At 40.1% G+C, this 24,892-nt stretch overlaps 1 protein-coding gene across 1 annotated transcript; it reads left to right on the plus strand.

Moving 5' to 3' along the window:
* Positions 1–222: 222 nt before the first annotated feature.
* On the plus strand, positions 223–20,590 carry LOC121912809 (metal transporter CNNM1-like). Its single transcript, XM_042435260.1, has 10 exons — positions 223–2,563; positions 10,840–10,983; positions 11,107–11,247; positions 13,332–13,501; positions 13,633–13,723; positions 14,804–14,949; positions 15,877–16,159; positions 17,609–17,713; positions 18,040–18,144; positions 19,990–20,590. The coding sequence occupies exons 1-10, from the start codon at positions 1,141–1,143 to the stop codon at positions 20,067–20,069; spliced, it is 2,688 nt and encodes an 895-aa protein (XP_042291194.1). The 5' UTR covers positions 223–1,140; the 3' UTR covers positions 20,070–20,590.
* Positions 20,591–24,892: the final 4,302 nt, after the last annotated feature.

Raw genomic sequence — 24,892 nt, forward strand, 5'->3', positions numbered from 1 at the left:
TCAAGACAGATTCAGCCAACAGTCATGTGACTACACTTGTCATCACAGTGCTTATTTAGACGATGCTTGATATGTTAAAGGGATAAGTAGATCACAGAAAAATATCTTATAGCTACTGTACAGGTGACAGAATTTATAGGGATAAAAATATAGTAAAATATTAAGGAGACATTATTCTAATAAGACATGCTTCACAGAAAGGTTTATAAGTTGCAACTGATGGTTTTATTGGTGGTTGATAAATCCTTTGCTTTATGGATCAGTTATAAGTCATTGATGAAAACAACATTTAGGCTGCAGGGTTGTGGTTTATCTTTCTTATTTTCTAATGCAGTTTTGATCCATTACCGGACCATCATGTCTGTGTTATAAATCTTTGATCATCAAAGAATAAATTGTTTTTACAGTAACTGTCAATTCAGCAGCACTTTTCCAGAAGGTAAGTGCTCAAATATTGGAGGAGTTTTTCCAGATTAACTAAAATGACAAAGCAAATTTTGCACAACATGGCAACCTGAAAGGTATTTTTTTATTATTATTATGAACTCATAACTAATCTGCAAAGCATGATAAACTATTGATAAAGCCATTAATTACAAGCACTCCTGAAGGATGCCTTATAGTAACACTTGAAACTCGGTGTTGACAGCCTGCACGAGCCATAATTTAGGAAAATGAAAGGCTAGATTGCAAACTAGATTTTAAAAATGCAGTAAAGCACAGTTGGTTAATACAATATAAACGGTTTAAAGCATAAAGGTATAATCATAGTAGCTATTAAACATGATGATGTCACTGCAAAGTCACTATTTGTTACCACACATGTCGGTCGTATCAAAGTGATACATCATCATAAAACATAAAAAAGTCACTACAAACCACAATAGATGAAATGTAAACTCCTGCATGACTACAGTGGTGTTTCAGTGATTTTTCATGGCCGAGAGCTCGAGGCTATTATTAGAAAGTTACGTCACTGCACAGTGTAGGGCGCATCTCTCCGTCAGTACAGCAGAACATCCTAATCACCGCCGTTAACGGAGGACTAACTGGTCCCTCCTTCTCCACCACATGGACCGGAACCACGCAGAACCACGTGACCCAGGAGCCCTGGACTGACCGAGCATCTCACACCGCATCATGGCTGCGGAGGATGCGGCCGCGCGGTCCCGAACCGGGGCTCCGCTGTCTCCGTCCCGCCTGCTGCTGCTCTTCCTCTTCGCCTGCACCCTGCTCCCCGCCCCGGCGCTCGGCTTGCTCGGCTTTCGGCCGGAGGAGACCGGGGCGGAGCTGTCCGTGGAGGACGGGGTGCTGAAAGCTACCGAGGGGACCCGCTTCATACTGCGGGTTTATTACTCCACCTCCCCGCAGAGGCTTAACCGCACCGCGGCGACTCGCGCCAACAACGCCGCGCCCTGGATCGCTTTCATCGAGGAGCCAACTCCCGGGCGAGAGGGACAAGTTCACCCGAAGCGGAACATGTGCATGGACAAGAACGCCAGGACGTCCGACATCGAGGTTTTGGGCTCTTTCAAGTCAGCTTCCAGTCAGAACTCGGTGCTGGTGGAGCTGCTGGCCAAGGACCTGCGGAGAGGGGAGAAGATCAAATACTACTCCATGTGCGCTTTTGACGGATCCAAATGGGAACACTACCGGACGCGGGATTTCTGGGTGGCCGTGGTAGAGCGCTCGGCTGTCCCGGAGCTGTGGCTGCAGGTGTTGGTGTCCGTCCTGCTGCTCGGGCTGTCAGCTCTGTTCAGCGGGCTGAACTTGAGCCTGCTGGCGCTGGACCCGGTGGAGCTGCAGGTCCTCCAGAACAGCGGCACCGACAAGGAGCAGAACTACGCGCGGAAAATCGAGTCGGTGCGTCGGCACGGTAACTACGTCCTCTGCACTTTACTGCTCGGGAACGCGATCATCAACGCCTCGCTCGCCGTGTGGATGTGCCAGATCCTGGGCATGACCTGGCTCTCCACGGTCATCTGCGCCTTTGGCATCTTCTTCATCGGGGAGATCCTTCCGCACTCGGTGGCGTCGCGCCACGGTCTGGCCATCGCCTCCAAAACCATCTGGGTGACACGGCTGCTGATGGTGCTCTCCTTCCCCATCTCCTACCCCATCAGCAAACTGCTGGACCTCATCCTCAACCAGGAGATCTCTAACTTTTACACCAGAGAGAAACTTCTGGAGATGCTGCGCGTCACTGACCCGTACCACGACCTGGTCAAAGAGGAGCTCAACATCATCCAGGGAGCTCTGGAGCTGCGCACCAAAACCGTGGAAGACGTCCTGACCCCTCTGAGCGACTGCTTCATGCTGGCCTCGGACGTGGTCCTGGACTTCAACACCATGTCGGAGATCATGCAGAGCGGATACACGCGGATACCTGTGTTTGAGAACGAGCGGTCCAATATCGTGGACATCCTCTTTGTCAAGGACCTGGCCTTCGTGGACCCGGACGACTGCACCCCGCTGAAGACCATCACCCAGTTCTACAAACACCCGCTGCACTGCGTCTTCAACGACACTAAACTGGACGCCATGCTGGAAGAATTTAAGAAAGGTGAGGAGGGCACGCAGGGGTTAAGTGTGTGTGTGTGTGTGTGTGTGTGTGTGTGTGTGTGTGTATGTAGCAGGAGGTATTATTGAGGTAAAATGAAGTGCAGTCTCAAAAACTCATATAAGATCATAAATATAAAGTATTAAATTATGGCTACATTGGAAAAATATAAATAATATATCAGAATAATTTATCAGGAAAAAAAACTAATTAGTTTAATTAGCTTGCCTTATAGATGTGATTATTATTATTATTATAATTATTGATACAAAACCACTTGTCACAAATACTAAATTGCCTCCTCACCAAGTAAATGGTAATAATACTGTATCTGCACTAATAATGATTATGGGATACTTAATCCTGGTCTCTCATGTCTCATGATTCATGATGTCTCTTCTGTGGTTTATCTTTGCAATATTCTGCAAACATGGTTTTGGCCTGCAGCAGTTTATAATTGGAGCAGGTTTACTGTGGGTTTATCAGGGCTCATGAGAGCAGCGATGTTTGTCCAGCTGCAGAGTCAGAGTCAGTATTTACAGGCAGAAAACGAAATAAACCCACTCAGAGACTGGCATCTGATGTGCGGTTTGTTACCATGGAAATATGTGGGTGTTGGGTACCACAGGTGAGGTTGCAGGATTCTGATTGGCCTGTTCATCCTGATGTCTTGACACCTTTGTAGATCTGACACATCTGTCACCTCTTTTCATCTTTTTTTTCTCTCATCCTGCAGAGGGAAATTCTGTCTCTCTCAGGACTTTTCAAATTTGCAGAATTAGCCAAATGAAACTTCAAGGTTGACGTCAAACAAGCTTTTGTTGTTTTTACATTTATGAAAGGTTGAGATATGTAGAGATGAGATCAAAGGGTCAAACACAGATGATGGAATAGATAAATAAGCGCTCTGGATTGGTCCGAAAGTACGGCTGGGTGATATAGACAAAATCAAATATGATATTTTTGATCAAATACCTCGATACCTGAGACAATATTATAGGGATGACTATTGGTGCTTTCATAAAATATTCACATAATGATGTTTTTGATAAATAATCATCAGCAATGTGGATATACTGATTAAGTGGATAAAATAACAAATAATATAGCAGCTAGAACAGTCTGGTAAGTTAAAATTACATCACTTTAAAACCAGGAAAAGACAACACTTATGCCGTATAACGATATGGATATAATATTGATATATTGCCCAGTCCTATCTGAAAGTGCTTTCCTGGTGTGCTGAGTCAATCTTACTTTATTTGTCGATCATGGTAAGGAAACTTAAGGTGAAATTTAAGGTTCTAAGAAATTAAAAATACTTTTAAAGCTGCAACAGTTATCAAGTATTTTGATAATCAGTTAATCTTCTATGGTTCCAGCTTCTTAAATGTGAATAATTTCTGGTTTCTTTACTCCTCGATGACAGTTAACTGAATATATTTGAGTTGTGGTCTGTTGGTCGGGACAAAAGGAGACATTTCAGGTTGCATCATGCGCTTCGGGAAACAGTGAGTGACATTTAGGATGTGACCTAAAAGTTGCTGCTTTGAGTTCTGAACTGGCTGGAAAAAAAAAAACCCCAAAACAAAACAGACAGCAGAGTTACCTCCTCAGTTAAGTATATTAGGATGCTCAGTGGATGCAGAGCTGGAAAATAGCAGCCACAGCTCTGCCCTGCATCACAAAAAGATTGAAAAAAAAAACACACACACACACACACACACAGTTTGCAGTGGTGCTGCAGCAGAGAGGGCTTCTGTATGCGGTCTGCTGGCATTCCGCTTTATTGTAGAGTTTTAAATGGGTGGGGTGCTCACTAGCCAATCACAGGCCTCGCTGCTAGTCACTGCCTTCCTGCATGTTCAGGAACCCTGCACTGTCAGCGTTTTCTGTTTTTTTTTTTTTTTTTTTTTCTGCTGGGTTGGTGGTAAGAACAGGAAGAGACAAATGTAAACAGAGGAGGACACCTTGACCAAGGAGGCTTCTGTTTAGAGGAGACATCAGACAGCTCATTTATTTTGCTTATCTTATAACCGCTGAGTAAAAATCTGGTATCACCTAAATGCCTCATTTTCAAGATCACTCTTTTTGTCTTTTGTGATTTCTCAAATGTCCAAAATGCGTCTTTGAAAAGCTTTTATACACCCAGGAAACCTAAAGATGACATTCACATGCACCAAAACTTCATCTTCATCTTACACATCCATCATCCAGCTGTCCAATCAGATATCCACACTTCCTGCTGACTGTAATGTTCTGTATATATATTATATACGTTATGTGTGTGTTCCTGGAGTGGTTTGTATGAGATACTATCAGAGCTGTAGGATGAACACAGACATGATATGTGTCACTGTTCCACACAGGGATCTGGAAAAGATAATCCACACAGACTAGAGGATTATAAACTGAGTCTTCAGGTTGCCCTGGTAACACTACTAACCCTCTGTCTCTCTGTGGTGCGTTTATTATGTCAAAATGGACTTCTTGGTTTGTATTTAAACATCTACCTGTGCACCCTCTTGCAGTACACTCACAACAGCGGAGCCCCTTGTGTTGTTTTACTGTATCACTACTCTGGGTCTAAATGTGCCCAGAGAAGTTCATATATATGCTGTCGGCCATATTGGAAGTCCTTAATGGTCTGGCTAATAGTGGCGTGGAACATCTGGTTTTGTTTCTGAAAATGCATCAGTTCAGCTGCAGTTATTCTCTGTGATATTAATACATTTGACTTGTTTACTTTAAGACACTACAAGTTGCAAAATTGCAGCATATTTGCTTCATTAATTCAACCTGACGGTTACCAAAGGCTGTGGTCAGACTGACGTTAGCAAAAAACAATTCAGTGGGTCATCTGACAAAAAATTTAAGCTGGGTTGCAATGCAGTGCAATGTCATCAGCAGAGCTTACCCAATCAAATGCATGCAAGTGCACACTCCTGGTAGATCACTGTGTTGCATGAATGAGTGAATTCTACTAGTTACCTTGTGAATATTGTGACAGAAGAGTGCTGCACAGTTCAGTGTTTTGGTGTCTGATAAGCCTTTAAACTCATAGATGTTTTACTCTATTTCATGTTCTCATCATAGCAAAACATGCACACCAACGCGGCCATCTGCGTTATTTTATTATCTGCTATTATTGTTTTGAAGGTTCTCTAAAATTTTATTCAAGTTTAATCAATATGCAGCAGAAACCAAAGCTCAAATGGCACTACGCCTGTGTGTAAAATGACCTGTTTCTGCTTGTAAATGTTAATATAATTATGCATCGTCTTACACAAAGGTAAACACATGGACACGCTCAAAACGAAGATGAAAGAGGCACTGACAGTTTAGAGAAACACACTGAGCAAAGCCTATGAGCCACTTCAGCCTGTCAGCTGAAGCTACGCTGCTACACACAAGACACGCTCCTCTTCCTGCATCACCCGTACAATGCAAACTTACAATTCAGCAGCATAAATCTTATAGATTATAAGGTTAAAAGAGCACCATAAAAGCATTGATCATCACTCAGGGCTCAGTGTAGTCTTTTTACAAAAGTTGCAGAAAAGAAATTAGAATTAATGCAAAGTCAACTGAAATGAGCAACAGCACAACAGGCTTGTTTTGTTTTGGGTTTTTTTAAATTTGCAGGACATGCAAAGCACATGTCACCAATATTTATAAGCAACATAGACATCTAAAAACAATAAATCAAACCTTTGCTCACTTGCAGAGCTCATTAGCTGCAATGGAGGATGATGTAAAAGTGCAGGAGGAGTGAAGAAGCCGTTTCTTCTCCGCCAGCACTTAACAAAACACAATATTCATTTAAAGCCACTGCGGAGATGATCTGGTGAGACTACAGAGGGATTCTTTGGCCTGGATGCAAAGCAGTTTGTCTGGCCAAGCAAACTTTTCCCCTGCTGTGCACCGCAGCAGTAGTATCCTGGTACACAGAAACTTTTTTTCAGTGCCAGAGAAGCTAAACGGTGAACATTACACACAAATCCTGGACGAGACTTTGTTTCCCCTTCTGCCACAAAGCTCAAATTAGTGACTTTCAACACTATAATTAGTCGACACTTTATAAGAACAACAGTAGGTTTAACGTTGAGATAATAAACGTCTGGCAGATCTGGACGGCTCTGACTTAAATCACAGTGAAAAACTTCTGGCGGGAGTTCAAATTTGTCATCTGCAAGCACTCTGAAAGAAACCACAGAAAGAGAGGAGAGAGGAATGACAAAATATTTCTCTATCTCACGTCCAAAGTTAACCAAGCAGTCGCTAAACGTGGTAAATATTGACAAAAAGGAAAGATGAAAACCTGAGGAACTGTTGTGATGAATGTGAGACTCAAAAACTCTGATATAATTTCAGGCACTATCGCTAAATGATCTATTAACAGCAATAGTTTTGTTTAATTCACTGCTGCGCTTCTATTGCGTAATCTACACCCACAGATTTTGCTACTCTACACAACCCCTTGATTTTATCGCCCTCCGTTGTTCCCCCCCCCTCTCTCTCTCTCTCTCTCTCTCTCTGTCCTTGTCACTGTACCATCTCCCAGGAGGCAGCGTATAAAATATTCATCGTTGTATTTCCACAGTTTGTCTCCCTGCCATCTGTTCTCTGGATCCATGCTGCTTTTTTTTTTTTTTTGACATATTTCAGCCGATCAGCTCTTAACCTGCAAACACGAGTACTGTGATAGAATAAAGCATCATATACAGTATATTCTAAATAATAATCTAAAGTGTTTTCAGTCATCAGTTTACAATTAAGGAGTGGATTCCTCTCTGGCTCACAGCACCCGATCAATAGTTTAATCCTTTAGGGTCTAAAAATCTATCACGTCTGTGTTTATCTACAGATGAGAGCCTGCAATAACACATGACAGGAATTTACTACTTAGATCTCTTAGAGGGAGGATAAAGTAGCATTCCTAACTGAGCTCTTGCAAATATCCACTTGTAAACATGTATTTTTTTTTTAATACTTGATCCGTCTCTTGTGTGGCCATAAATTAATGAGAAATAGTCTTCATGACCCCCAGAAATCACTCCTTGAAATGAACAAGGTGGTCGAACCGCAAAACCAAACCCTCCTCGTCTCAGTCTCTAGATGTTTTAAATACGCAGAGCTGATCTCACCACTTTTTACTCAGACTCAAGCAGTTTTATTTCTGGAGACGAATCTGATCAGCACATTCCAGGATTTACAGCTTTTTTTAAAAAAGCGGCACTGATAACAGCTGTAATCACAAAGATGTGGGACGGTGTGCTATCTAAATTTGATGTGATCCTGTAGATTCACCCTGATGTTCAAGTTGATGTCAGGTGTGGAATAAAGTCTCCGCTGGATCGTACTTGCATGTCGGGAGTGATGCTGCAAGACTGAGGAACAGCTTATAAAAATGAAGGTGAAGAAATCCTGATTATCCTACAACGTTTAACCGGCTGTGAAACAATAATATGCAGACTCAGTGTCCCAGATACTTGAGATATTCCTGAATATAGTTCTCATTAAATATAAGCAGTAAACAGTAGAGGGATTATTTGGATTATGCAGAATAAGAACGATCAAGTGGAAGAAAAGCTGAAGATTTGACTTGACCTTATGACCTTTCATCAGCTTTCTTTGCCTCACGCACATTTTATTTCACAAATACTTTATTGACTATGTAGTGCTTTTTTTTCTGCTTTGAGTTTTTTGTGCGAATCCATAAAAATTAAAACATGTCTTGATGCATCAAACTGAATAACAGGAAAATATTTCTCTTTAATGAAACGTTGCAGCCATTCACAATGTTGTCTTAGAAGCATCTGCCTTTCTACTTGTTTTGTTTCCATCTTTGAGGCTATTTAATGGGTATATAGAGAAATATAAGGTCAGGAGGTTAAAGAAATACTTTAAAGATAAGGAGAAGTGTGAGTGAGACACTGATGGAGACATTCAATCCGACACAATACAGAGTAGAGAGAGAGAGAACACACAAGCGCATAAGTTGTAAATGCTCTTCTCTCCTCCTCTCTCTCTCGGCCTGATCTGTATGTAAGGCTGACCCACTTAGCTAAATGCAGGGCTGCCAGAATCATGTGCATTTGTGTGAATGTGTGAATGTGTGTGTGTGTGTGAGAGTGAGTGTGTGTGTGTGTGTTTGAGGTAGTATTTGGCAGGCAGAGAATGTGGAAACAGAGAGCGAATCTCAGTCAAGAAGTTGAGTCGGAGCCAGACTGCCGAGGAGTGAACTCTCTACTAACAAGGATTCACTCTGTTTTCTGTCAATGTGTGTGTGTGTGTGTGTGTGTGTGTGTGTGTGTGTGTGTGTGTGTGTGTGTGTGTATGTGTCTCACTAACCTCTGCACACGTACATATTTTCTGACTGTAAAAGAAGTTGTGAATTATGTAAGAGCTGGCTGACTGACACGACGTACAACTGCTGCTGCTGTGTCTCTTAGTTACACACATATTGGCATCAGGACAAAACACACACACACACACACACACACACACACACACACACACACACACACACACACACACACACACACACACACACCTCTTCTTGTTCCTTCTGCTTCATTTACAGGCCTAACCACCTTGAATTAAATAAGTCCTAAATCTCATTTAAGACCCCGTCAGCCTGAGTAAAAAACGGCTCTATTTTGTTTTACTTTCTGTATTTTCTTCAGTAAAATCTCTTCTCCTGCAGGAGTTCTTCATCCAGAGCAGTGCATGGATTATTAATTATTCCATTTATTTTTGGAAACGCCCCAAGATTTTACCTCCGAAACCACACACTCATCATCATCATCATCATGTTGCTCCACTTACTGAACATCTAACTGCACAGCCAGCCGTCGCTCCCACTCAGCGTGAGTCATACATACATGTGAACAGAAACAGCATTACTCAAATCGAATCCAAAATTTTAAATATCAAAACCTAATCTAATCTTACAATGGCTCTGTTTTGTTTTGTTTATTTTTTCATCCGGCTCTGCACACGGATTATTAATTATTCCGTTTCTCTTTGGAAACGAGAACACACACACTCATCATCCTGAAAGTAAACACAGCGGACTCTGGATATGTCACCTGAGTACATTTATATGATGGATTGTGTTTTTCCAAAGACATGTGTGTGTGTGTTTGAGTCCTCCCTGCTGCTACACCCACTCCATTCAGCTCCTTCTGTTGCTCCACTTAGTGAACATCAAACTGCTCGGCTCCACTCCCACTCACTGTGAGTCATACGAACATGTGAAGGGAGGCAGGTTTACTCAAATTGAATCCAAAATTTCATTATAAATTCTCTTATATAAGAATATGTATACAAAGTATGAGGTTTATATATATATATATTGTGACTGTTAGGTTATGGGTCCTAATTTTATATTAATTTCCTGGAAGCTTCTGTGTTATTTGCAGTTAATTTATAGGACATTTTACAGAGGGTGGTGCAATATGAGAAAAAGTGCAAATATACTGTATAACAATAAATCGGACAACTTTCCTTTTTGGGACCTAAAATGCAAAAGAACATAAATGTATATGTTTGTGAGTAAAAAATTGAATCCCTCTCTTACTATTTACATTTGTTAAAAAAATGAACCAAAGATGTAACACAAATGTCCCCTGACACACACACACATTGATACTCATGTCAGTTCCTTGTTTAGTTTCATGTACTTACTGTATGTTGGCTCAGAATATATTCAGTATCCACTCTAGTTGCTGCGAAAAATGTTGAATTTCAAAGTGATTTTATGCCGTATGTCTTAAATAACATAACAATCATCCTTCCTATTCATACTGGTATTTGAAGCCTCGAGCCTCCTTCTGTACAAAAATGTATTTAAAAGTCTATCTGAAGCTAATATGAAGCTTCAGCATCCAAATGAGTCAAATCAAGTAGATATCTTTCAACGTTACAGTCTTTTTAGTGCCAAAGTTCCTCTTTTTGTTACTATACTTCCACCTGCAGCTCAACAGGGAAACACTGTCCGAGGAAACACAAAGAGGGAATTTGATGCTAAAAAGACTGTAAATGTGTCAGATATCCACTTGATATGACTAACTCAGACTGATGAAGACTCATATAAGCTTCACATCAACTTATATGGACACCTGACTGTTGTTTTAAGTCAGACTTGGAAAATTGTGAACTTTTCCTTTAATGCTCCTTAACCATTCTTTTTTTTCCAATTTATTCTTTAGTTTTATATACTGAGGGTTAAAAGTGACACTGACATAAAGGTTCTTGTTGAACTTCTCATCCAGGAAAGTCCCACCTGGCCATCGTGCAGCGGGTGAACAACGAGGGTGAGGGCGACCCTTTCTACGAGGTGATGGGCATCGTCACCCTGGAGGACGTCATCGAGGAGATCATCAAGTCGGAGATCCTGGATGAGACCGACCTCTACAGTACGCTCGCAAACACGCTCACAAACACACTTAAGAGGACAAAATGTTTTGATTTCATTATGAGAGCTTGTGTGATTTGACCACACTGATTTTGTGTGTGTTGGTGTGCGTCTCTCCTGTCAGCTGATAATCGTACGAAGCGTCGTGTTTCCCACCATGAGCGGAAGCAGCAGGACTTCTCCATCTTCAAGCTGTCAGAGAACGAGATGAAAGTAAAGATTTCTCCTCAGCTTCTCCTGGCAACGCACCGCTTCCTCTCCACAGGTACTGACCAATCAGCTTCCTGCTTTGTGTGTGCTCTTGTGTTTGTTTAGGATTTTGTTTAACCCTCCTGTTGACCTCAGGTCAATTTTGACCCAGGAGGACAACAGGTGTCATTATGTGCTGTCATCAAAAAACTTTAAATGGTTTCAAAACAGTATCCTGACAAAAAAATTATGAAAATTAAAAAATTATGTCCTCCCGGGTCAAAATTGACCCAAATTTTTTATTCACATCATGGTTTAACCCTCCTGTTGTCCTCCCGGGTCAAAATTGACCCGATTTTTTAATCACCTCATGGTTTAACCCTCCTGTTGTTGACAACAGGTGTCATTATATGCTGTCATCAAAAAACTTTAAATGGTTTCAAAACAGTATCCTGACTAAAAAATTATGAATTATTTTAACTATAGTTGAGGTCAGAGGAAAATATGTTGACGGATTATGGCAGACTGATTTAAAAGCATTTAAAGTTTTTTGATGACAGCACATAATGAAACCCGGGTCAAAATTGACCCAAGAGGACAACAGGAGGTTTAAAGGAAGCATATTAAACACATTTACATATCAATATTTTCAATCTGGGGCTTCAAAGAAATTATTTATCTCAGAGGTTCTCAAACTTTTTCACACCAAAGACCCCTAAACTGACACAAATTAGACCACAGATCCCCATCTGCTTTTAGATGTTTTATTACAGAGAGTGCATGAAACCCATGACCAAAATAGTCAAACATTCTGTCATTGTGTGAATTATAATGAAAATAAATTAATCCTCTTTTTGCTGGGGACCCCCTGGAATCCCTTGGGGTCCCTGGACCCCACTTTGAGAACCACTCATTTATCTTATACTGGTCCTTTTCGCAGCCTGCCAGTTCAGCCTCTGTCTGAAACAAGCTGTTTTGGCTCCTGATCATGTTTAGTGAAGCAAAAAATCTCTGTTGATAATAAATGAAGTGTGCTCACATAATGAAACCTGTTGTCCCAAGGACAACATTATGTGCTGTCAGCAAAAAAATTGAAATGGTTTCAAAACAGTATCCTGACTAAAAAAATTATGAATTATTTTAACTACAGTTGAGATCAGAGGAAAATATGTTGATGGATTATGGCAGACTGGTATATGGAAAAGTTTAGTCAGGATACTGATTTAAAACCATTTCAAGTTTTTTGATGAAAGCACATAATGAAACCTGTTGTCCTCCCGGGGCAAAATTGACCCGAAAACAACAGGAGGGTTAAAGGGAGCATATTAAACACATTCACATGTCTATATTTTCAATCTGGGGCTCTAATGGTATATCTTTGTATGAGTAAATTAGACCCCTATCTGCTTTTAGATGTTTTATTACAGAAAGTGTATGAAACCCGTGACCAAAATGGTCAAACATTCTGTCATTGTGTGAATTATAGTGACAATTAATTCATCCCCTTTTTGCTTGGGACCCCCTGGATTCCCTGGACCCCACTTTGAGAACCACTAATTTATCTTATACTGTCCCTTTTCGCAGCCTGCCAGTTCAGCCTCTGTCTGAAACAAGCTGTTTTGGCTCCTGATCATGTTTAGTGAAGCAAAAAGTCTCTGTTGATAATAAATGAAGCGTGCTCACAACCCCACAGACAATGTCAAGAGGGTTCAGTTTACATCCTACTAGCCCTGAGGAACATATTAACCTCTTCCAAACCCTTGTTGAAAAGTTTTTGACCTTCATGAAGGCTTTAAAATGAGCATTTCCACCTTTATTTATACATATTTCATGCAATGTTTGGCTTTTATTACATTTGCCTTTTCACAGAATCCATGAATCTTGTGAAGAAAATTAATGTACAATCAAGGTCCACAAATAAAGTAAACTAGAAAACCCAGATTAAGTAAAAACCTTAGGCTACTGTAAAACATATATCGTCAATTTGTCATGTTTTCAGGTTGTGAAAATGTTTTATTTCCAGATATATATGTTTCAGAGACACATTTTTTTCACTGGACAGTGACAAAAAGTAGCTTCTTTTAATACGACATGCCATCGTCATCATAACAATTTTTAATATGACTCTGCTACCGACTAATGCTGTTCTCCCTCCATCAGAGGTGGAGCCCTTTAAACCAGCTCACATCTCAGAGAAGATCTTGTTGAGGCTGATCAAACATCCCAGCGTTGTTCAAGAACTCAAGTTTGATGAGAAGCACAAGCGAGCGCCGCAACACTTTCTGTTCCAGCGCAACAAACCGGTGGAGTATTTCATCCTGGTGCTGCAGGTACCTGCTTTTATGTTTTAGACATTTATCTCATTGATGCTTTTATTCAGGGAGAGTTGAAGAAAACATCTTCTTGATCCAGACTGAAGCTGTTTGGTTCACTGTGATGTTTCTCTGGTGTGTTTCTTCAGGGGCGAGTCGAGGTGGAGTTCGGTAAGGAGGCGCTGAAGTTTGAGAATGGAGCTTTTTCATACTTTGGGGTACCTGCCATCATGCCAACAGGTACAGATATACACACATGTATGCATGTATTTGAATTGTGTACTTACCCTCTGCTTTATGGAGCTTTATAGCAAGTTTCAGCTCATTGATTAGCTGTCTGGCTGCAACTTTACTGTTTTGGTTCACTCTCAGTGCTCTCATAGCATCATTTTTGGCTGTTTTTAAGAGAAAAAGCTCTAAAAACCAACTGTACACTACCTGCTCAGCACCAAACAGCAAACAGACACACTTAACTACTAGCTGGTGAACATAGTGGAGCATTTAGCAGCTAAAGAGCCAGATATTTCCCTCAGGAGTTGATAGAGAGCAAAAACAGAGCTAAAAGAGAGTGAACGACTCCAAATAAATGATAATGTTGCTCCATAACTGCTGGATATGGAAATAAACTAACACATCATCTTAAAAAGTGATGGTATGTCAGTGTCATGTTCACGACTTGTTTCTGCTGCCCCCAAGTGGACAGAAAATCAGTTAATGCAGGTTTGATGTAAACACATAAATGTAATCCTGGTTTTGATTTAGCCACTTAAAGCAGTCAGGAAGCAGCTGAAGTGACCTCAGGACATACAGACGTAAACTCAAAGTGTCTCTCACAACAGTAGGAGTGCAAACAAACATACAAAGTCACACAAACTCAAAAATAAACTTAATTAAACCATTTATAAAAGGCTTATCAATTGGATTTTACACAGATACACAAAGTAAGAGCCATGTTGTAGTTGTCAGGTAAATTACAGCAGGTTGAATTCATGAAAACGATAAAAACACAAAAAATGTAAAGTATTGTTTGTGAGTGAATATGTGTATTTGTGGATTTTAGTGATAAAAAACCTGACCATGATCACTTAAACTCTCCACAAATCTTCAGTCATGGCATTCAAAGGGTTCTAAACACATTATAGTCTGTGAACACTTTCAAGTCATTTAACTAGCAAACACTTGAACGCAGCATTCATCGTGTGAAGTGACTGAAATGAATGGACGCTTTCAGCCACAGCGGCCGAGCCCGTCACGTATTAACGAGGGCGAAGTGAAGCAGCGTCCTCGAGCTCACTCAAAGCTTTTTGTTTCCCGCTGCAGTCCACAGATCCCCGTCTCGCAGCAGTGGTTTGGACCGCTCTGAGTCGATGCTGTACGGGGGAAGCATGAGCCAACTGAACGGAGGGGGGAACGTCTACCTGCCTGACTACTCCGTCAGACAGCTCACACATGTGCAGATCATCAAGGTAACACCTGAATTTGCCCACATCAAATGGGTTTTCCATTTTCCTGAAATGTAGAGACATAAAATCCCCAAAATTTGATGGAGAAAAATGTAAGATTTGAGTTGAGATAATAACAACAACAAGAGGTAAATACATTTTTATATACAGTATGTAGATCATTTTATTGGAGAGTCAAAAGTAGAGAGATGGGGAACAACAAGTGACAAAAGTTCTCAGCCAGACTCAAAACAGGGATGCTTTGGTTTTTGGTCAGCACTTTAAACCTCTAAGGCAAGCAGGGCACCCCAAACTTTTATATTTATCACGGAGAAGCAGAAATTGTGGCCTGATGGTGGTCATGAGAAATATTAGCATTAATCCTTTGGGCACTGAGAACATATTTCATGAAAGTTAGTTTTTGAGATCACTTGTCATGATGTTGAGAAAGGAAAAAGTTAACTTGATGGTCAGTGGCTGAACTGACCAGCTGACATTAAAGTCCTCCTCTCCTGGCTTCACCCCTGACGAGGCAAAAAAAAGTTGAACTGAGAGTCGAGAAAGAGTTAAAAAGTTGAATATGACAAACAGAGAGGCTGTGAGTTCTCAGCAGCTGTTGTTGTGACTTTGCATCTATTTTGCATTACATGGAAAAGGGAAAAAACAACAATATGTAAATATAACTGCTGTAGGGTGACGATGCTTTTTATATCCTGAATGGTATCCAAATCCAAAACTGGCTTGGATTGTTTTTTTGAGTTTATCTCATGGGTCTTATAAGGTACCCAAAGTTTGTTTTCTCATCCTAAAGAGGAAAATGTGATTCTTCAGTTGAAATAAAATCCAATATCTTGAGTACTCCAACTAGACTACATACTTTTACTCAAGTAGTGTCTGACAGCTGCACACAACCCATGATAACACCCATAATCCTCTGCTCCTGTGTGTCAGATCACCCGGAGTCACTACCAGAACGCTTTGACAGCCACCCGGATGGACAGCTCTCCTCAGACGCCCGACGCCGACGCTCGTCTGACAGAGGCCAACACCCCGACCCCGGAGCCTCCGGCCCCGGAGCACGGTGCCACACTCATGCCCCCGGAGCAAACCACAACCACTACCCTCATGCCTCCGCCCAGAGAGCCCGGTCGGCCCAGTTCAGCCCGAACACGAGGACAGCAGTCCAGCGTCCCGCACAGCACGTCGCTGCTGAACGAGAAGAACCGCATCGTCCGTAAGTATCCTCCATCCCGGAGACGAGTGATAGTGATGAGTCCGAAAAAAAGAGGGTTGCACAGGAAATGACAATCCTGAAGCAGGTTTACCGTTCAGACAGACATCAATAAGAGCTGTGACCCTAAACACGTTGTGTGTTCTATGTTATTAATATTGTAACACTTTGAGTTCCACCATGAATGAAAAGTGCGGTACAAATTAAATGTATTATTATTATTATGCAGTATAAATACAGCTCAGTAACCACAGAGACGTGTTCAGAAAGCTGTGACAGAGACAGTGTGAGGAGAGATAAACAGACTGACAGATGACTGACAGAGATAATAGGAAAACATGAAGAAAAGACAGGAGGCTGCAGTATCTCAGCGAACATCTCTGTTTTGTTGGTGTGTCCGTCGAGTTTTTTGTTGGTTGGTCCTCACTCTTGAGGGTTCTTAGACTGGTTTTAGTTAGATAAAGAGTAAGTTTGATTTTAATGAGTTGTTGGTTGGGGCAGGGATCCCCAACTAGGGGTACTTGTACCCCAGAAAGAACTGAATTATGATTTGAAACATCCAGCCTCTGCCACAACTACCAAAGCAGTAGTTGAAGAAAACCTACTGACCTACAGAATAGAGATCAAGCCTGAAAACTGACGATTCCAGGATCATTGACTTACTGTAGCAGCCATGCTAGCATCTCTGTCAGGCTGTCCTTGGACACAGCGCTTGAATGCTTTGAGCTAAATGTGAACATTTTGCTGATTAGCATGTGTAATGTTATGGTAACCATTTTAGCTAGGTGTATTAGCATGCTAACATTTGTCAATGAGCACTTAACACAAAGTACAGAACAGGCTGATGGGAATGTTTTGTAGGTATTTGATCATAAACTAAATTTTTGGATAACCAAAAATTTTGACCTGATGATGGCGCTGGATAAAGTCACGAGATCAAAGTTATTAAAATGTATCCTGAGGGGGACGTGAAAATCTGCACCAAATGTCACAGCGATCTGTGTAATAGTTGTCTAGCGGTTACAATAAAAAACAAAAACGTCAACCTCATTGACGCCATGAAAAGTCAGAGGATCACTAAAGTCATTAGGATTCATCCTCTGGTGACTATGAATGTTTGCACAAAATTTCATGGCAATCAAACTAATAGTTGTTGAGATATTTCAGTCTGGATCAAAACGGTGGACTGACAGACTGTCATCCCCAGAGCCACGCTGCTATGACTGAAAACATTAGTTTAACAATATTCATTTATATATAATTCTACTACTATATTTGGTTTGGATTTTTTTTGGGTGTCACACTTTGGTAACCAGTTCAAACTCTGAATTGCTAATAGAGCAGAAATAGATTTAGAGAAGCAGTTAGAATGTAATAAATAGAAAAATCTCACATGTATTTTGATGCAAGTACATTTGTGTGTGTTTATGTGTGTGTGTTTATCTGCTGTAGGCAGTAAATCTGACGGCCAGAAGAGTCCCAGTGATTCAGTGTTTCTCAGGATGGATGAGATCCCGTACATCAGAGAGGACAGATGTGAGACTGACGCACACACGGGTACGACGTCTCCGTTTATGTTACAGCTACTGTCAGACGAGCAATTTGATTGGTTACTGGTTGGTAGTTATTAGGAGCATCACTTTCTGGAAAAAGCAGATATATTTTCACGTAAAAAAAAAAGTTTCCAGACATCACTCGACGCAACTTTTTCTGTTTCACCTTGTTCACAAACTCAACTGAGAGTCAGGACTTTAATCTGCCCGAAGCTGTTCATCATTTGACAGCATCATGAAAATGCAGTTCTCTCTCTCTCTCTCTCTCTCTCTCTCTCTCTCTCTCTCTCTCTCTCTCTCTCTCTCTCTCTCTCTCTCTCTCTCTCTCAGACATGGCCGCTGTTCCCATAGAAACGGACACGTCTCCTTTCATCAGCAGCCTGTCGCTGAGCGGCTCAGAGGACACACTGGGCAAGAAACTCCTGCTCAAATTCAGTCAGTCACACACAAACCGCTCATTCACACAACCTTTTCTGTGCTTCCTCGGCTTTCATTCACATGCAAACACAACCGCATACACACTATACACACACACACATAGAAAAGGAATGTACACACACACACACACACAAACACACAATCACAGCTTCCCCTCCAGATCCTGCCTCCTACTTAAACTTCCATTATTGTTCCCAATTAGCCCACTTTGTATTCCCATGTTGTTTCTTATAGGACTACGACTGTGTTTCTGTTCAATACACGTATACATGAGCTCTGACAAATTTCCATAAAGTACACATACAAATGAAACTAAACACAACTAAACCTACTTATCAGACAGTCATTGATTTATGATTATTTCAATCTGATATAAAAGTCACCTTATAAAAATTATAACTTGCTTGAGATCATAGTGAATATCATAGGTTGTATTATTTGCAGATGTGATCTTTGTTTCTGTATGTTGGAAAAACCAGTATGTTAGTTCTTTGAAATGCTCAACAGCAATTAAAATACATGTAATTTGTAGTTAATGGGCTCCACGCAGACCGAGCATGTTTTCTTTATTTAGATTAATACAGGTGAGAAAGGTGTCTTTAAAACTGTGGTGGCACCAAATAATGGTCACTCCAATAGTTTAATGGTTTTTAAGCTATCCAAACGACAAACACTAACCTTAAACAGACGGTTTTCTATGGTGGTGGGTCGCAGTTGGCTTGACGTGCTGTGGATGTGATGAAATTTGTCTTGCTGTTTATGGATCTTTTTTCTTGCAGTCATGTTCGCTTTGTAGGAATTTTTGTGCCTCCTGCCATTAAAAGCGCACAACCTGAGTTCATAGGTTGCACTGATTAAACTTAAGCTTTTACTAAATCCAGTTAAGACTAATTACATGCTCTTCACCAGATCCCAAATGAAAAATCCACTAAGTTTTACTATTAGTGCAATATCTGGGGCTTAAATTTAAAAAGTCCCATGTTATAAGTATCTGGGTATCCGGTTAACTGACTAAAAAGCTGAAGTTTAAATGAGGTTTCTTTTATAGAAATAAACAGTTCCTCTTGTACAGGCAACATTTTTATTAGTGCTTTACTATGCAGATGTAAACTGTCTTGTTTTTATTTAGAAAGCCATAATAAGCCTAAATAAACCACCGTATTATTTATTATCATCATTAAGACTTAGAAATATGGGATACCACACTCATTCACAGGAATGCATTACCTTGGATATCCCATACATGAAGCTATAGAAGCTTCAGGACTTCATTAAATTAGAGTTTTTATCCCTCAAACATTTTAAGATTTTGTTGAATGATGTTTTATATAATGAATGCTGCTGTTGTTCTTAATTGTGACTGTTTTGTCTTTGTCTTTGTATATGATTGACTTTTTGTTATATGCTTGTTTTGGTTGTGTATTTGCAGGTCACCATTGGAAATGACAGCTTTGCTCTCAATTGGTTTCCCCTGCTAAAATAAAGTCTATCTATCTATCCATGTATCCATCCATCCATCCATCCATCCATCCATCCATCCATCCTTCCTTCCATCCTTCCCTCCTTTCTTTCCTCCTATTGGTGCATTATATATATAGACTATAATAGTGAGGGCCTCCACCATAGCCCTGTTGTTGCCCCCTAATGGCCTGAAGAGCAATTGTCCTAATAATTTCATCCAAGATGAAAACATATTGGCTCCAACAGCATTCAAAAGCCTGAAAATGTCTAAATCTTGAGGTCTACCAGTGGTGGAAGAAGTATTCAGATAGTAACCGGTAAAGATGGCGATTTGTAGGTGTGACACCAGCCTTAACTGTTAACGTCTCCTTGTCTTCTCAGGCCACAAGAAGAGGAAAAAATCCCGCGAAGGAGAGAAAACACCGGAGGACATTTCAGAACAGCCGCTGGTGAAAACCTAGCAGAGCGTGTGTGATAAAGACTTGAACGCTCCATCAGCTGATGGTTCATCGAAGATGTTTGTAAAGACGATGTGGTTGACGCACAGCTATCAGAGTTTTATCTGAGTACAGCACACTCCACACACCCCACTGTAGGAGATTATAAAGTGGACCCATCACTAAGGATGTGCTGAAAATGTGGATGGAAGACACCATTTTATCAAAGAACACGGGGGGGGGGGTGCAGCTTTGGCAATATGCATTACTGTAAACTGTAGCTTCTTCATCAGGTTTTTCATGCTGATGCTCACATATAAAGGAAGGACTGTGAATGTAAAAAAAAAATTTGTAGAAAAAAAATCAGAGTTTTTATACACTGTATACCCTCCTCACATGTGATCACTTCTCCAGCCGAGCTAAAGGGAACAAACGTAGACAGCAAACGGATGGAAGACACCAAAGATGATGTTGTTTTGTATTTACTGCTCCAAAATGCACAGGAGAAATCTCAACAGAAGTAAAGTGGTTGCTTTGTGTTTGGGTTTTGATTTTAAAGGTTATTTTATTAATGCTTGTTGCCTGTTAATTAGATCCGTAGTCTAACATGTTGGTTTAGAGACATATTTCTTTTTACCCTTATTTATCAACAAAACAAGAATATCATACCCAGAATATCATGTCCAGATGTTAGTTCTGTTTATTACCCTTCTGTCAGAGTGTCTGTCAGATGTGGATTACAGATGAGAAGGCCATTACCACTCTCATGTCTGTGTGTTAAATACAGAGCTGGAGCCAGGAAGCAATTAGCTTAGCTTAGCATAAAGACAACAGCTAGCCTGACTCTGAAGTTAAAACTTAAAAATATATCATTTGTTTATTCTGTACACAAACTGAAATGTAAAAACAAAAAATTGCAGTTTTATTCTGTAACTATAAATTGTTGTTTTTACATTTCTTGTTTTACATTTGTATTTCTGAACTTTAGACAGAGCCAAGCTAGCTGTTTTCCTCTTTTCTCTCTGTTTGCTAAGCTAAGATAATCGCCTCCTGGATTTAGCTCCATACTTAAAGGACCAGTGTGCAGGATTTAGTGGCACCTAGTGGTGAGGTTGCAGATTGCAACCAACTGAATACCCACCCCCCCCTCCCTTGTGAAAGGCTCTCGTGTTTGGTTTGTCCGTTCAGGGCTACTGTAGAAACATGGCGGTGCAACATGGCCGCCTCCGTGAAAGAGGACTCATTCTAAGGTAACATAAACACAACAAATGTTATTTTCAGGTGATTATACACTAATTAAAACATATTGATGAATATTATATTGCATTTCTTCCAAATCTGTTCCACTAGATGTCCCTAAATTCTACACACTACACCTTTAATGCACAGATATGAGCGTGGTATTGATTTTCACATCTAACAAGGAAGCGAATAAGTGTATTTCTCAAAATGTGGAAAGATTCCTTTAAATCAATATTTCAACACTTTGGGAAATATGCTCATATGCTTCCTTGATACGTCTCTCTGTCACTCAGACAGTTAGAAAAAAAAATGTTTTGCTGTTTCTTAATCTGCTGAAACCTTTTTATTCATCCAGGATCTTCTCAAACTTTGTTTTTCTCCTCTGCTCCTTTTATTTCAGTGTCTGAGCCTTTTCATTTTCAGAGATGTGATTTGGATTGGGTTTTTATACCTCATCAGGTTTTCATTTGTTTCTCTTTCCATTTGTACCTTAGAAGAATATCAGATGTGGATAAAAAGACAGAGAGCTGCCTGTCTGCATGAAGATTTTCTTTCATTTCAGTTCAGATGTATTCACGACACGATTTTGCCTACTGGACCTCTTTAAATAATCATCACTTGAGCCTTTCTCATTGGATCCATTTCAATTATTAATGGATTTCATTATTTGGCTTTTCTTCATCTGAAATGAAACTGAGCTTCTTGCTGCAGTGACTTTTTTGCAACAACACAAGATTCGATCTCTCGTCTCCTACAGGATATCTTTGTGGAAATGATATTGTATTTATTATTGGGTTTATAACATCTCTTCCATTTTATCTGAATGGACACACACACCTACACATAGCTTGATTGTAGTCTTTCACGTAGGCCTTTGCTCCTTAATATCCAGTCATATCCTGATTGGCAACAGCTTGGCATGATAATTTAATCAAAACTACTGACACAAACCTTATCAGACTTCTAACCTTTACTTATAATATTCCTGCAATCGACCAGCATTCATACCACAAGTTGTTTTTTCCAGACTTTGCTTCTTTTTTTTTTGAATGCAGCTTCTTTACCTCCATGTTGGCACTAAAACACACTGAAACACTTTGAGATGTATGTATTTTTTTTCTTGGCTGCATGTATTTTGAGTGTGAATTTAAGGGTTATTTGATAGAGCTGAAAGGTTACATTTTGAATGTGAATGAAGCAGTCCACTCCGGCATCATATGATGCTGTAATGCCCTTCAGAAGTTAGTTAGTCGGGGGGGTGTGATCTCTTTACCAAGCTTGACTCCTCTTTTCTTTGCTGCAACTCCCAAATGCCACCCACGTTTTTGTACGAGGGCAATCCTGAAAACACTGAATGTTATGAATGTGAATGATCCTGCAGAATGAAGGAAAAGAGTGTAGATTTTATATCTCTGCTAGTGTAAATATGTCGACCTCAGGAGATGTGAAACTTTACTGCTCGGATATAATTGAGATAATCGCAGATTAGTTGCTATTTACACAGAAGTAAACTAGCTTGAATTTCAAGTATTTTTCTATGATTTTCAAATACTATTTAAACTTCAACCGTTTGTTGTTCCCTCTGAAGCCTCCGGCCTCCTCACAGCAAATCACATCCGTCAAGGCCAATATTTATCATCGTCATATTGTCCAATAGGAGACATTTTGACTGGAAAAGCAGCTGATGATTAGTCATTTTTCTTTCCAAGAAAGGTAAATAAAATGATCCCAACTGTGCTTATCTATACTGATGGTTAGTTAAATAAGATATTAAAATATTTCTGGCTATGATACACTTGTAGTTTCCATTATATCAGAAGAAGTCACTTTTTTATTCACGTCTATTGGGATCACTACTTGGAAATCAAAGTTTGCATATTTTGAAAACACAGCATGATTACTGGAACAATTTTATAACCTTAAAATCCTTAAAAAACATGTTGCTTTCTTTATACTTACAGGACTCAATGCATACAGACTATAAGGGCTAATGGGAGTCTTGTTTTTGGAGGGATTTATGCCTTAGTGTATGCAAGTTCAACTTTTATCTAGTAGATTTGATCTTGATGCATTTGGAGACATCCGGTATGAAGGGAACAAATATGTGAAGCACTAATTACCTGCTTAAACTTAGTGGTTTATGTCTAATAATTGACCACACTGATTAAATATATAATCCAGCTGCAGCTCGTGGATGGATTCATCAGTTGTTATTGAACTTAAGCTCTGACTGTCTGCAGCCCCGAAACAATCAATCAATCAATCATCAGCTCCACTCATATCTGTGCAAATCCATTCTCTCCGCATGAACCTGCGCTGCTCTGCACATGTTTGTCTGCACGGTGTGCTGAGGGGACCGGATGAACGGGGCGTGGCTCCGAGATTTGTGCTACTGCAGCCTGGAGGAGGAGGAGGAGGAGGAAGATGAGAGTACAGACAGAAGGGTGAAGCTTCCAGTTTGACCGATAAAAAAAGCTGTTATTTACCTTTAATGAGAAGCCAGTCAAAATAATCTATATAGCTGAGGTTACTACTGCTGCATAGTTTGTAAAATGATATTTTCTTTGCATGTTTTATAGGAAATTCATCATCATCAAGAGCACTAATGCATTCCTCACTTTGTGTGCAGAAAACCAGTCTAACAACAATTTGTATTGTTTCATTGGAGTTTTAAGATCTCAACATGTTCTGACTATTTTGCTCTTTGGGAAACAGTTTGGATGCCATTTTTTTTATCTTTTATCATCAAATTTAAAGTTCCTGAATACTGGGAATAAATCCTGGCCATCAGCAGCCTCTCTCCCCCAGTAATATCAGCTTTAAACAACCGGATTGATCACATACAGATGGGAGGGGTCGCTGTTTTTTAACTCAGCTCATTGGTTAATGTAACAGGCGGAGGAAGAGAGAGAGGGGGAAGCATCCCTCTCTGGTGTGCAATATATCAAACCTGCTGAGTCACTTTGCTGCATTGGAGCAGCGGCCGCAGCCAATCAGCATCATCCTTTGAGGTCAAAAGTAGACAATAACGGGATTCTGCTGCTGCAGGATTATGTTGATTGGATTGAGAGGTTTCCCTGCTGCGAAGAGTCTGAGATCAGCATCTTATTTTCACCATTTATCCATATAATCTCTGAAAATTTGTATGTTTTCAGCTCTTTTTTTTTTTTTTTTTTTTGCTTTTTGTAATTGAAAGACCTGTGTGAAAGAGAGTGTGTTAAGTATTTTTTTGGGAAAGAACATGAGAAATTAATACTTGTAAAATAAAAAAACAACAACTATGTGATGGTATTTTGCATTAAAATAAAATGAAATATAAAGATCCACAACATACTGAATCTCAACTGTCTGCTCTTTATTTCACACTTAAGTCTGCTGATATTTTATGTTTTTCTTATTGTCAACAAATCGCCTGAAAAGACCAAAACTAACAATGAATTGAAATCCAGTAGAACTAAAACTATTCAAAAAGGAAATATTGGATGTTTTACTCCACTTTTTCCACATTTATCTAACCACTACACTTAATATATACTTTGTAAACTGAGCTTTTTGTGCCCAGCTACATGCTTTTACATGAAAATGCATACATGACGAGTTTAAGT

This window comes from Thunnus maccoyii, chromosome 2, assembly GCF_910596095.1.
Source record: "Thunnus maccoyii chromosome 2, fThuMac1.1, whole genome shotgun sequence".
Taxonomy (NCBI): Eukaryota; Metazoa; Chordata; class Actinopteri; order Scombriformes; family Scombridae; genus Thunnus; species Thunnus maccoyii.